General features: G+C 31.5%; 1 protein-coding gene across 3 annotated transcripts in view; it reads right to left on the bottom strand.

The window, feature by feature from the left end:
• LOC126884532 (zinc finger protein OZF-like) overlaps window positions 1-13,678 on the bottom strand; it is a 91,742-nt gene that overhangs the window by 24,410 nt on the left and 53,654 nt on the right. For all 3 annotated transcript variants that reach the window (XM_050650487.1, XM_050650485.1, XM_050650486.1), the window contains exon 5: window positions 11,585-11,709. In XM_050650487.1, the coding sequence (XP_050506444.1) occupies window positions 11,585-11,709 (125 nt within the window). The remainder of the gene's footprint in view (window positions 1-11,584; window positions 11,710-13,678) is intronic.

The raw sequence follows: 13,678 nt of genomic DNA, 5'->3' as shown, positions 1-13,678 counted from the left end.
TTTAATTTGTAGTTTTTTTTCTAACGAAAAACCACCAAAAGAGTTTTTTAATATACTAATTTGATTCATTGTCAATAAATAAATTAAACGTAGAAAATAATCAAAATATTATTTTTATACCTACGACACCCACGATCACAACGCACTAACTAATAATTACAAATTAAAAAATATAGTAGAGTATAAACACAAATATACAATACAGTAGTAGACAACAAACACAATAGCGTCAAGCGAACGCGTAAAGAAACTAGAAATATGTAGATCTAAAACATTGTATCTTAAGATCCACTAACTTCCTTTTCGAGATTTCGAGCCTGGCACGGAGACTCCAATTTAAACGTATGTTAAAAGTGCAATACCGCTCTCTCTGTCACTTACACAGGATGCTCATACAATCTTTCTCTTTTCTCACGAGCCACTATGCCGTTCGGCACTGGGATTTTTATGATTTTCATCATTTATCCGGTCAGCTGTGGGTGGCCAGAGTCGGTAGATTTGCATTGCGCTACACAGTTGCCAGATTTGATATAATTTATAAAAATAAAGAGAAATATTCACAAAAAAAATAAACAGGCATTAAAATGTTTTTAAGATAAAAAATATGTTTCTGCATAGTTAGCAAGGTAGTGCCATGGCTCTATGGCACTACCTCACGGGCCGCCACTGCCAGCTGCTACGGTTATTATTAATATTTACCGGTAATTATTAATACAGACCGGATTTATCACATCAACCGTACATTTATATAACGGTATTATAGTGCAGTCATTGAAGCGTAAAATAGGTTTTTACCTCCGAAATTTTTTACTATGAACCGATTTACACGAGATTTTGGAATTAGGCTTATCTTACCCTTAACTTCAAAAATGATATTGACCCGAACTCCGTTTTTTATTTTTAAGGGGTGAAAACAACCCCTTAATGGAAACATTGACATTGAGCCATTTTATCGCCAGAAAACGTGTTTAATAATAAAGAGTGACATTGTGAAGTGTTTTCTAACACAATAACCTCATGTTAAACTCATTTTCATCCCCTTGAAAACCGTACAACACTTGCAAACAACCCATAAATTGAAAAAATTTACAAAAATTAATTTAGTATGACATAAAAACATTTAAATATAGAGTAAAAATGATATTTTACGTTCTCTATCTTCATTATCATATTATTAACTCCCTTTCAACCCTTAAAAACAACCACTAAATAGAAGAAATTTACAAAAAATTAATTTGGTTTGACAAGAAGACTTAAATATAGAATAAATAATATTTTACGTTCTCTATCTTAATTATTTAATTGTTAACCCCTTTCAACCCTTAAAATAAACCCCTCGATTAAAAATTGTATAAAAAAATTTCTTTTGATAAACTAAAAAGGATTTAAATATCCTTTCATGTTCTCGAAAAAGCTGTAAAAAATCATATGCTCAAGTTCTTTAACCCTTAAAACTACCCCTAAATTTAAACATTGAATATGTATGATTTAGTTTTTGGGCCATAACTACTTCAATTTTGAAGCTATCACAACTTATAAAAAACCATTTTGAAGGTAATTAAAAGAGCTACAACTTTTTTCTTTATATGTAATGAAAAACCTTTTATTTTGAAACGGTGAAGGATTAAAGGGCTCGAGAGAGACTGTGGTTGCGCTAATCATGTCTTTGTCAATTTTTGTGTGAGAGGAAAAACAAACAATCCAAATTTTTTGTCAAAAAAAAACCTATTTTTTTATTACACTTTTTTACGTATCTTTCATTAGTTTTGAGATATTATGAAAAAAGGTGATTTTTTTTTAAATTCGAAAATTTTTTTCTTAAAATCGTGATTTTTTCAAAAAATATGTGTTCCAAAGCAGCGAAACTGCTAGAATCCATCAAACTCTTTATATTAAAGTTGATTCTAGACGGAATACCATTAATTTTAATTTTGGTGGAAATGGCACTTATGAAATCCATTGATTAAAAAAAACCATTAGATGTTCCTCTTTTTTACTTTATCGTACTACATACGTAATAGATAAAGTTATAGGATCGTGCAAACAATTTTTTTCAGATTTCAATTTTTTTCCACTTTTTGAGTCCCCCTGAGTCTAAAAAGCAAATAAAAAAACATGTCGGAAGTATGTACGTACGTACGTACGTACGTATGTCGCCACCGCCCAGCAAAAACTACTGGACCGATTTTGATGAAATTCGGTATGAGTAAGTTTAAGAGAATTTTGTCGAGAAACTAAGCTTTTAAAAAAACCTCTCAAAGGGGGGCCGAAATAGGGGGGATATTTGGGACCCATTTTTGCAAATTTTGACCGAAACGAATGAAATTTAACTCAAGGTTAGCACATCGACAGTTAAATAGAAATTTGGGAATTTGACATTTGCAAATTCAAAATGGCGGCCAACATCGCCGACCGCCCATCCGATACATTTCCTTACCTATCTAAAAACTTGTTTAAGATAAGTTTAATTTGAAAAAGTCGGTGTATAGCCTAAAGATGGGGCTATAAGAAAAATATTATCGGTTTTCAGAAAAAGTTATGGGTTGCCTATATTTAAAGGGTGAAAATTTGACATAACTTTGAACTAGATTTTCTCAAAAATGGCTCCAAGGAATTTGTTTATTTTTTGATATATTTTTGATATCCTATCGGTAAATTGAATGACATTAGTTAGATTTTTTAAATCCCCATAGGAGGGGAGTTATGAATTTTTTATAAAAAAATATTCGAGTGCCCGTAACTTCCTCTGTAATAGAAACTAAAATTTGAAATTTGGCAGACACATATGATACTTTATTATCTATTATTACAATAAATTTTACCCAAAATATGGCTTCCGGTTGAACCGGAAATGAAAAAAAAAATCGTAATTTTTTAGATCCGCCCTGTATATTTTTACATATTTTGAAAGAATGCAAAATTACCTTTCCAATGACATAAAACTCGTTGCTGTAGCTCAAAAACTTCAAAAGTTACAGTAAATAGAATTTTGCTATAATATTCTATGTGTTCTCTCTCACGCGATCATATGATAGCAGAGCATTATTAATTATGGGGCAGTCAATGAAGGTATTTGGCTCCGAATTCCATCCTACTACATCGATTTACTTGATATTTTCACAGTAGGGAATAGCTCAAGAAACAAAATCTACCCTATATACTATGGCGCTTTTTATCTTGGGGCGGTTCCCACCCCTTCAAGGGGGTGGAAAATTTGCTGGTCATGATAACCACGGAAATGGCTAGAGAACCTATTTCTAAGCAAAAACTGGTCTATAGTTTTTTTTTGAGAACTCAATACTTTTTGAATTATGCGTAGTTGAAAACTGGCCATATTAATTGAAAAATGACACCTTTTTGGACGGTTTTTGTGAATACCTTAAAAACTATGCATCAAACTAAAAATACTATATAAAACATGTTTTAGATTATAAATAACAAAGAGATTCGTTCCTTCGTAAATCTTCTATTTATAATACAAAAAGAGATATGGTAGGTGAAAATAGTTTGTTTTTTGGTGCATGCTCAAATTGGTGTATTCAACTTGAAATAACAGAGGAACGGTACGTTTTAAGTGTATAATGCTACCAACGCCTTTTGTAGTGTTTGAAAAGGCCTTTAAAACGAGCACCGATAAATGTTGGTTACATTCAAACTAAGCGAGATATGGTGCAAAAAAAATATGGGTAATGTACTTTAAGGAAAAATACATACATAAAATAAGTACACATATTTAACCCCTCATCCACCAGAATTTAAATGCATCGTTTTTCTTCTGCAATGCCTTTTAATATAGTGTTGTTTCTAGTTTTAAAAAGTTGGACGGGTTTAAAATGAAAGGTTTTTTTAAAAAAAATAAGATCAAATTATAGAGCGCATTTTTAAATTTTCTTAAAAATCTTCCTTTTTCTCATGTAATTCGAAAATAAAATGTTCCACTCCCAAAAAGGGGTGGGAACCGCCCCCATGATAAAAGGGCCATAGTATATGTATATAGGATAGACTTTGAATTAGGAGATGAGGCTACTCCCAAAATTTCATAATCGATGCAGTAGGATAGAATTCAGAGGTAATATCTTGTTCTTACCCTCGCGCATTGACTGGCGTAATAGAAATATAATGAAAATGCTAATAGTATAAACTATTAATTTCTCTAAAAAATGAACTAATTTGAAATGAAAGTATGACTAATATTCTATTGATTTATGCAATAATCTATAGTATGTCCCCAAAATATGGCATCGAACATTTTCTCAAATGCAGGAATTAATGATGCGTAGAACCATAAAATATTTTCAAGTATACAAGGTGTCTCTAAAATATCAAAATAACGAGTAACTGTGTTATTTTTATAGAATGCCAGTATCTAGTACGATAACGATAATAGATCGGTACGATAAAGTTCTCGGGCGGCCCTTCCGTCCAGCGTTTTTCATTACAGCTCACTCATTTTACGTACAAAAGACTTTTAACAGTACTCATTTTAAAGCTTATTTTAAGAACTATAAAATCTTTTCTCATTAGCATGCATAAAATTTATTCGCTCACCGCTAGATGGCATTGAATACATCGATTAAATTTCACACAAAATAAAAAACGGCTTTGATCTTCAATATCTCGCTTAATATTGCACTTATATCACTCTCTAAAAAACCAATTTGTTCATTTTTTACCTGCTACAATTTTGTTCATTATAATATTATCGTTAAAATGCATATTTTTGGAGATATTTGCAAAAAACTGTTGAAAATCGTGAGAAAATTCCGAATTTTCAATTGCCGATAACTTGAAAAGTATTGGGGTTTTGAAAAAACTTTATACAACATTTGTTGCTTAAAATTAGGTCTTCTATATATCCGAGGTTACTTTGAAAAAAAAAATTCCACCACCGAAAAGGGGTGGCAACCACCCCCAGGGTGAAAACGGAGTTCGGGTCAAGTTAAGGGTAGGATAAGCCTAGTTCCAAAACATGTAAATCGGTTCATAGTAAAAAATTTCTGAGCTAAAAAGCTTCAATGACTGCACTAATTGCGTTTCTTTTGTTTTTATACATTCCGTCCGAAGCTACTAATAGTTACTACTATAGTCCAGGGTAATAAGGATTTTCTCAGGACACTCAAAGATCCAGGTAGCCGACTATTTTTTTAGTTATTTAGACCTATAGGAAGAAACCTACCTGTTTCCTGCCTAGAGTTCGCGACCGTTTTTTAATTATTAACAATTTATTGCAAAAATCGCGATTTTTTCGATTTTTTGCACCCTATTCACAAGCTAAACAATTGACATAAAACTACAAAATTTAATTTTTCAGAACATTGAAAAACCTTCAAAATACCGATTTTTGAAAGTTAAAAAGTTAATTTGTTGCTTCACAAATTGCAAAATAAATGAAAATCGATATTTGTTAATAACTTTTACTAAATTTAACTTGAAATTTTAGGGTTTCACCCAAAGTTGGTTATTTTGGTACTTAACAAACCCTCAAAATTTGAGACCGATCCATTCTTCTTCTTGTAGTGCCTATCCGTTTCGGATGTTGGCGACCATCATGGCAATCTGCACTTTGCACACTGCTGCTCTGAAAAGATTTGTAGTGGTTGTGTTGAACCACGTTCGTAGATTTTTCAGCCAGGAAATCCTTCGCCTTCCTGGTCCTCGCTTTCCCTCTACTTTTCCCTGCAAGACCAGTTGCAGCAGTCCATATCTCTCACTGTTCCTCATGATGTGACCGAGGTATTCGATTTTGGCTGTTTTTATTTTGATTAACAGCTCTTTTTCTTTTTTCATTCTCAGCAAAACACCCTCATTAGTAATGTGGTCGGTATAAGATATCTTCAGGATTCGACGATAAAGCCACATCTCAAAAGCCTCAATTTTCTTGCAGGTGGCGTCTGTGAGAGTCCACGACTCAACTCCGTACAACAGTATAGGAAATATATAACATCGTAGTAATCTGACTTTTATGGGTATCGACAAATCATGACATTTGAACAACTTTGCCATTTTTTGAAATGCAGATCTTGCTTTCTCTATCCTACATTTGATTTCTATAGAATGGTCCCAATTTTCATTGACGTTCGTACCAAGGTAGGTGTATGTTTTTACTCTTTCTATTTGCTGACCATTCACACTGATTCGTCCAAATTGCTGTTCATTCTTAGAAATCATCATACATTTGGTTTTCTTAGTGTTTAGTGAAAGTCCGTATCTCTGACTGACTTCTGCGATTCTGCTCATTAACTCCTGTAGGGCTTCAGAACTGTCAGCGAATACCACAGTGTCGTCTGCGTATCTTATGTTATTGATACATTCTCCGTTAATTCTAATTCCGGCTTCAACATCATCCAATGCTTCTTGGAAGATTTCCTCAGAGTAGATGTTAAACAGCAGTGGGGATAGTATACATCCCTGACGGACCCCACGTTTGATTTTGATATCGTCGGATTCTCCTGCCTCTGTCCGGATAGATGATGTTTGATTCCAGTATAGATTGCTGATAATCCTTAAATCACAGGTGTTTATTCCAATATTGGTTAATATCTCCATCAGCTTGTCGTGCTTTACTGTATCGAACGCTTTATGGTAATCAATGAAACATGCATAAATATCGCAATTCACGTCTCTACATCGTTGAAATAGCACTTGTATACTAAATAGAGCCTCTCTTGTACCCACTGCATTTCGAAAACCAAACTGTGTTCGGCTGATTTTTTCTTCGCACAGTCTATATATCCTTTGATGTATAATTTTTAGAAATAGCTTTAAAATATGGCTCATTAAGCTGATGGTTCGGAAATCACTGCAGGATACGGACTTTGTTTTCTTTGGTAAAGCAACAAACGTCGACTTCAACCATGCTTTTGGTATTACTCCGCTTAAATATATGTCGTTAAATATTTTGGTTAGGCGTTGAGTACCGTCGGTGTCAAATAGTTTTATGAGTTCAGCATATGCATTGTCAGGTCCAGAAGCTTTGCCATCTTTTAGTTGTGATATTGCTCTTTCCACTTCACCTGATGTGATTGGTAAGTGGTCATCACATATGTAGGATGGAGGTTGTTCGGATCTAGTATCATCAAAAAGTTCCTGTATGTATTTTGTCCATATGCAGATTTCTTGATTTCTGTCTGTGATGATATTCCCCTGTTGGTCTCGCAATTTGCTAGCTGTGTTGGATTTCTGAAGACCAGCTGCTTGTTTCACCTTTTTATGCATGTTAAACGTATCATGTTTTTGCTCTAACGACTCTATCTCTTCACACTGTGATTTTAACCAATTTTCTTTGGCCTTTCTTATTTCAGTTCTTATTTGTCTCTGAATCGTGTTGTACATTATTTTGTTGTTTTTTGATTTTCTTCTTTCTTCCATAAGTTGTAGTATATTGTCGTTCATCCAACTTTTTCTCATCTCTTTCTTTTCTATTAGATGTTCTTCTCTGATGTTGTTAAAGGTTTCACATATATTTTGGAGTGATTCTTCGGCATTATATGTTTGCTCCATATTAATTAGCTTCTCTGAAAGAATCTGTGCGACTGTCTCTTTTGTTTTCTTATCTTTTAGTATTCTCATATCGCACTTTTTGTTGCTGTTCTTTTTTGCAACCTTCTTGAATCTAAACCTAAATTTACCAACAACAGGAACATGATCTGATGATACGTCAGCACCGGGGTAACCCTTAACCGATAGGCATCCATTACGGAATCTCTTGTTCACCATTATGTAGTCAATTTGATTCCGTATTACGTTTCCTGGTTGATCTTGCGGGGAGACCCAGGTGTACAAGCGTCTTGGTGGTAGTTTGAAGAATGTGTTTAGTATTGTAAATTCTTCTTCTTCTACAAACAGTTTTAATCTGTCTCCCCTTTCATTTCTCTGTCCTAGACCAAAATCACCTATGAATTCACCGCTTCTCCCTTTACCAATTTTCGCATTGAAGTCACCCATAATGATAGTTATATCTTCTTTTTTAAGTCGTTTAAGTGACTTTATCAACAACTCATAGAATTGCTCTAGATCTTCTTCTGGTTTATCGCTCGTGGGGGCATACACTTGTAATATATTTAATTTGACGGGGCTAGTATTCAGTTGGATTATTATTAATCTTTTAGAAATAGGTATAACATTTGTAACATATTGACGTAATTGGGGAGACACGATTATTCCAACCCCATATATATGTTGACCATCGTCATTTCCTGAGTGGTATACCATATGGTTGTCAACAATACAAGCACCACTATTAATTAATCCAAGCACCGATCCATTAATTAGTTTAAAAGTTATTCTATTTGTTTATCCCAGAGACAATTATTTTGCCATAACATAAGACAGAAAATAATAAACATTGGGCAATTCTGAGTATGCCAAACGAAAGTAGAAGACTGATAGTATCAAAATGTATTAAAAAAAAATGAAAAAATTAATCAATATAATAAAAAATCCTAATGCCAAATTTTTGAAATTTTGTAGTTTATAAACATTTAGAATAACTTGACAAATATTGTCCGTAGGAACAATCTTTTTATACAGGGTGTTTCATTAATAATTGTCCATATAGTAACTGGAGAAACCTTAGCACAAAAAACGAAGATTTAACCTAAAACACCTAAATAAAATGTGGTTCCTTACTGAGTTACAGGGTGTTTTATGTAAAAATTTAAAAACTATTTTTGCTCAGCATTTTAAAACTATTCGATTTATCCTTTTCATACTTGGCAAAAAGTGCGACTACTAGACACCCTACTAAATTGCGATAAACAAACGTTTCTAGCTACTACCAGAGGCGTACGACAGGGGATGGTGAATGGTTGACCCTTCTCAAATTCTACGCCACTGGAGGAATTACTATCTTAGTGCCATTTTTAGATTCACCAATACTTTCTACGTAAATAATATAATTTTCATTGGTAGCGATAAAGTCATTAGTTTTCGAGATATTTGAAGTTAAATATGAAAAGGCACAGTTATTTTGATTTCATATAATTAAAATTTAAAAATTATTTGTACCCAGTACTTTAAAACTATTTGGCGTATCCTTATCATACTTGGCAGAAAATGTAGGTACTGTCAACCCTACTAAATTAAGATAAATAAACTTTTCTAGCTACTACTAGAGGCGTACGACAGGGGATAGTGGCTGGTTGACCCTTCCCAAATTCTACGCCACTAACGAAATTGCTATTTTAGTGTACATTTTTGATTTTGCAATACTTTTTATGTAAATAATATACTCTTCATTCGTACCGATAAAATGATTAGTTTTCGAGATATTTGAAATTAAAAATGAAGCGACACAATACATTAATCAAAATAACCGTGTCGTTTCATTTTTAACTTCAAAGATCTCGAAAACTAATGACTTTATCGTTACGAATGAAGAGTATATTATTTTCATAGAAAGTATTGGAGAATCCAAAAATTGAACTAAAATAGCAGTTCTGCCAGTGGCGTAGAATTTGAGAAGGATCAACCATTCACTTTCCCCCGTCGTACGCCTCTGGTAATAGCCAGAAACGTTTGTTTAACATAATTTAGTAGTGTGTACCCTACCTATACTTCATGCCAAGTATGAAAAGGATACGTCGAATAGTTTTAAAATGCTGAGCAAAAATAATTTTTAAATTTTTAGATAAAACACCCTGTAACTCAGTAAGGAACCACATTTTATTGGGATGTTTTAGGTTAAATCTTCGTATTTTGTGCTAAGGTTTCTCCAAATACTATATGGACAATTATTAATGAAACACCCTGTATATTAGGAAAGCTAGTATTTTAACACTAATTTTCACATAAAAAAATTTAGCCTGGGTTCATTAGGGACAAAGTTAGCCATTCGTCTTTTTAATTCACAGCTAATTTGTTTATAATAATTAAGGAATTTCATTGATGCTATTTTAAATAATGGGATTTGTATTTTTTGTTAAAAAATTTGCATAAACATTGTATCTTCACAGCACCCTCTACGATTTTTCAAAATTGTAGTTCAAACGGTTACTAGGGGAACCTACGAATCCACCGAGTTAAAATACCGAAAAAGCAATTTCATACTAATACAATTTTCTGTATCTCCGGATCAACTCAATGGATTTTCATCTTTCTTTTTTTTTAATTTGTATGTAATTTCTACGTACATTACAAATATGCAATTTGTTTATAAAATTATTAATTAATAATCAGTCTAATTTGTTTAAACAATTCTTGAAAAAGTATTTTCTTACAAAAATCTCTTTTTTTAATCATAGTATCATTAATGATCATAAAAAACGTTAAAGTTCACTTTAATATATAAATTATTTTTATTAGATAATTATTTATTGAAGATAATTTATTTATTAAAGTATAACTTAACTTTTTCTATGATTAATAATGATAGTCTGATTAAAAACATGGATTTTTGGGGAAAATTTATTTATTCAAAAATTTTTTAAACAAATTAGATTGTTTATTAATTAATAAATGTCAAATTGCAAATAGACAAATTACATATTTGTAATGTACAGAAAAATTACATACAAATTAAAAAAAGAAAGATCAAAATATATTCAATAGATCCCGAGATATAGAAAATGATAGTAGTTTTAAGTTGCCTTTTTTAATTTTTGAACTCGTGCATGTGTCGGCTCCCAGCTCCCCCTTCACTTACCACGAGTAGTCACCAACTGAACAACATTTTTAAAAATTCGTGTAGAATACCAACTTTTCGAATATGTAAAATGATTTTTTCTACGGACAATATTTTTAAAGTTGTTCTAAATGTTTATAAACTACAAAATTTCAAAAATTTGGCATTACTATTTTTGACTATATTAGATAATTTTTTTATCTTTTTTAGTACATTTTGATAGCATCACTTTTCTACTTTCATTTGACATACGCAGAATTGCCTTATCTTCATTATTTCCTGTCTTATGTTATTGCAAAATAAAGGTCTCTGGGATAAACGAATAGAATAACTTTTAAACTAATTAATGGATCGGTATCAAATTTTAAGGGTTTGTTAAGTACCCCAATACACAACTTTGGGTGAAACCCTAAAGTTCTAAAGTAGTTTTAGTAAAAGTTATTAACAAATAACGATTTTCATTTATTTTGCAGTTTGCGTAGCAACAAATTAACTTTTTAACTTTCAAAAATCGGCATTTTTTCAATGTTATAAAAAATTAAATTTTGTAGTTTTGTCGACTGTTTAGCTTTTGAATGGGGTGCAAAAAATCGAAAAAATCGCGATTTTTGCACTAAATTGTTAATCATTAAAAAACGGACGCGAACTTTAGGCAGGAAACAGGTAGGTTTTGTTCCTATAGGTCTACAATAACTAAAAAAGTAGTCAGCTACCTGTATATTTGATTGTCCCGAACATGGTCTATTTCCAGCTTATTACCCTGGTCTACTACTACATTTTAAATTTCCATAGTAAATGTTTAGAAAATGTTTACAAAAACTTCAGTTTCAATTTCATTTCTCGAAGTGTTATCAATAAAATTAATTCTTTGGAATTGGCTCTAAATTAGAAATCCAACTTCCGAAGATATTTAATTTTCATATCATAATTCAAGTACGATTTTTCCCGATGGCTCTACACTACCTTTTCCCACATATATTGCATCCAAACTTTTTCTCTATTTCTACTTCAGGGCCGGTCTCAATAAAGTGAATTTCTTTCAAATGCCTTTTTAGAAATTTAGAATCTGGAAAATCTCGATCACATATCTAAAAATACATAAAACAAAACATTTATTTAACATATTTTTCATACATGAATTATGTATATTATGAACAATATGTTCAGTTATTCGTTGTATTACTGATTCAAAGAATGGATTATAATTTGGATATTAGTACGTTCTTTAACGGTAAAATATTGCAAAACCTCTACATTTTAAAGAACCGCTTGGATTGACATGAAATTTGGCATACACATAGCTAACAAGTCAAAGAAAAAAAGTAATATTGTGTCGATGTGTGCTTTTGCCCTGGGGGTGAGTTTCACCCCTTTCCGGGGGTGAAAAAATATATATGTCCAAAATAAGTCCGGAAAGGGATAAACTGACTAATTCTAAGCAACTTCTGTTCTATAGAGTTTTTTCACCAAGTCAAAACATTTCGAGTTATTTGCGACTATGTTCATTTTTCAACAAAATAACCACGTTTTTAGACGGTTTTTCGCAAATAACTTAAAAAGTAAGTATTTTGTCGAAAAAAAAACATTCTTAGCAAAAATATAGCCTGTAAAAAAGCGAAAAATGGTATATATATTAGGTCTCTAACCTAGTATAAGCAGAGTTATAAGCTAATGGAAAATAGGTTCATATTTATCAAATTCCAGATCGAATATTTTAACGTGAAATAACCAAAAAATGAAGCACTTTTTGGGAAAACTCATTACAACTTTTTTAAAGTGTTTAAGGAAAGTTTTATTTTTGTTTTATAAAAAAAAATTCTAACAAGTCAAAGAAAACAAGTGATATTGTGCCGATGTGTGCTTTTGCCCTGGGGGTGGCTTTCACCCCTTCTGGAGGGTGAAAAAATATACGTCCAAAGTAAGTCCGGAAATGGATAAATTGACTAATTTTAAGTAACTTTTGTTTTATAGAGTTTTTTCATTAAGTCAATACTTTATGAGTTATTTGCGAGTGAATATGTTCATTTTTCAACAAAATAACCGCGCATTTAGACGGTTTTTCGCAAATAACTCAAAAAGTAAGTATTTTGTCGAAAAAAACATTCTTAGCAAAAATATAGCCCGCAAAAAATTTAAAAAAATTGTGTATATTTTAGGACTCTATATCTGGTAAAAGCTATAGCTATATATATATATATATATATATATATATATATATATATAATAGCTATATATATAAAAGTTATAGCTAATGAAAAATAGGTTCATATTCGTTCAATTCCAAATGGAATACTTTAACGTGAAATAACCAAAAAATGAAGCACTTTTTGGAGAAAACTCATTACAAATTATTTAAAGTGGTTTCATTTTTGTTTTATAAAAAAAAATTTCTAGCATCAAAAGGAAACAAGTTACGCTCAAAATAAAGTTAGTCCCTTTTTTTTGGTAAAAAATCGCGAAAATCACCTCCTAATTAGTATCTCAGATGAACTTAATCGTTACCACTTCACAAGTTTCTTTACCCGTGTATGTATTGTTTATATGATCTGTAAGTTTCATCGGTTCAAAGTCCTTATTTTTGCAAGAGCTGTAGTTAAAAGGGCTTGAACGAGTCACTGATCACGAGTGTATGCAAATTTAGAAACACCAAATCTTAATCAATTTTTGTCTTACAGAAAAACAAAAAAATACAAGATATTCAGAAAAGCAATACTGACTTTTTTGTTTTTTGAGATTTTTGGTATCTCTAATCAATTTTTGTCTTACAGAAAAACAAAAAAATACAAGATATTCAGAAAAGCAATACTGACTTTTTTGTTTTTTGAGATTTTTGGTATCTCTAACAATTTTTAAGTTATTTTGAAAAAAAGCATATTTTTCAAAATTAAAAATTTTATTTCAAAACCAAATTTTTTCAAAAATAAGCACTTTGAGTCAATGAAACTTACACATCATAATATAAACACAACATAAGTAAAATAATTTGTGGAGCGGTAATGATTAATTTCATTTAGGTTGCCAATTAAGGGGTGATCTTCCCGATTTTTTTTTTGCTAA

This window comes from Diabrotica virgifera, chromosome 5, assembly GCF_917563875.1.
Source record: "Diabrotica virgifera virgifera chromosome 5, PGI_DIABVI_V3a".
Lineage (NCBI taxonomy): Eukaryota > Metazoa > Arthropoda > Insecta > Coleoptera > Chrysomelidae > Diabrotica > Diabrotica virgifera.
The sequence above is the reverse complement of the archived record's forward strand: the minus strand, read 5'-3'. Positions and strand labels throughout refer to the sequence as shown.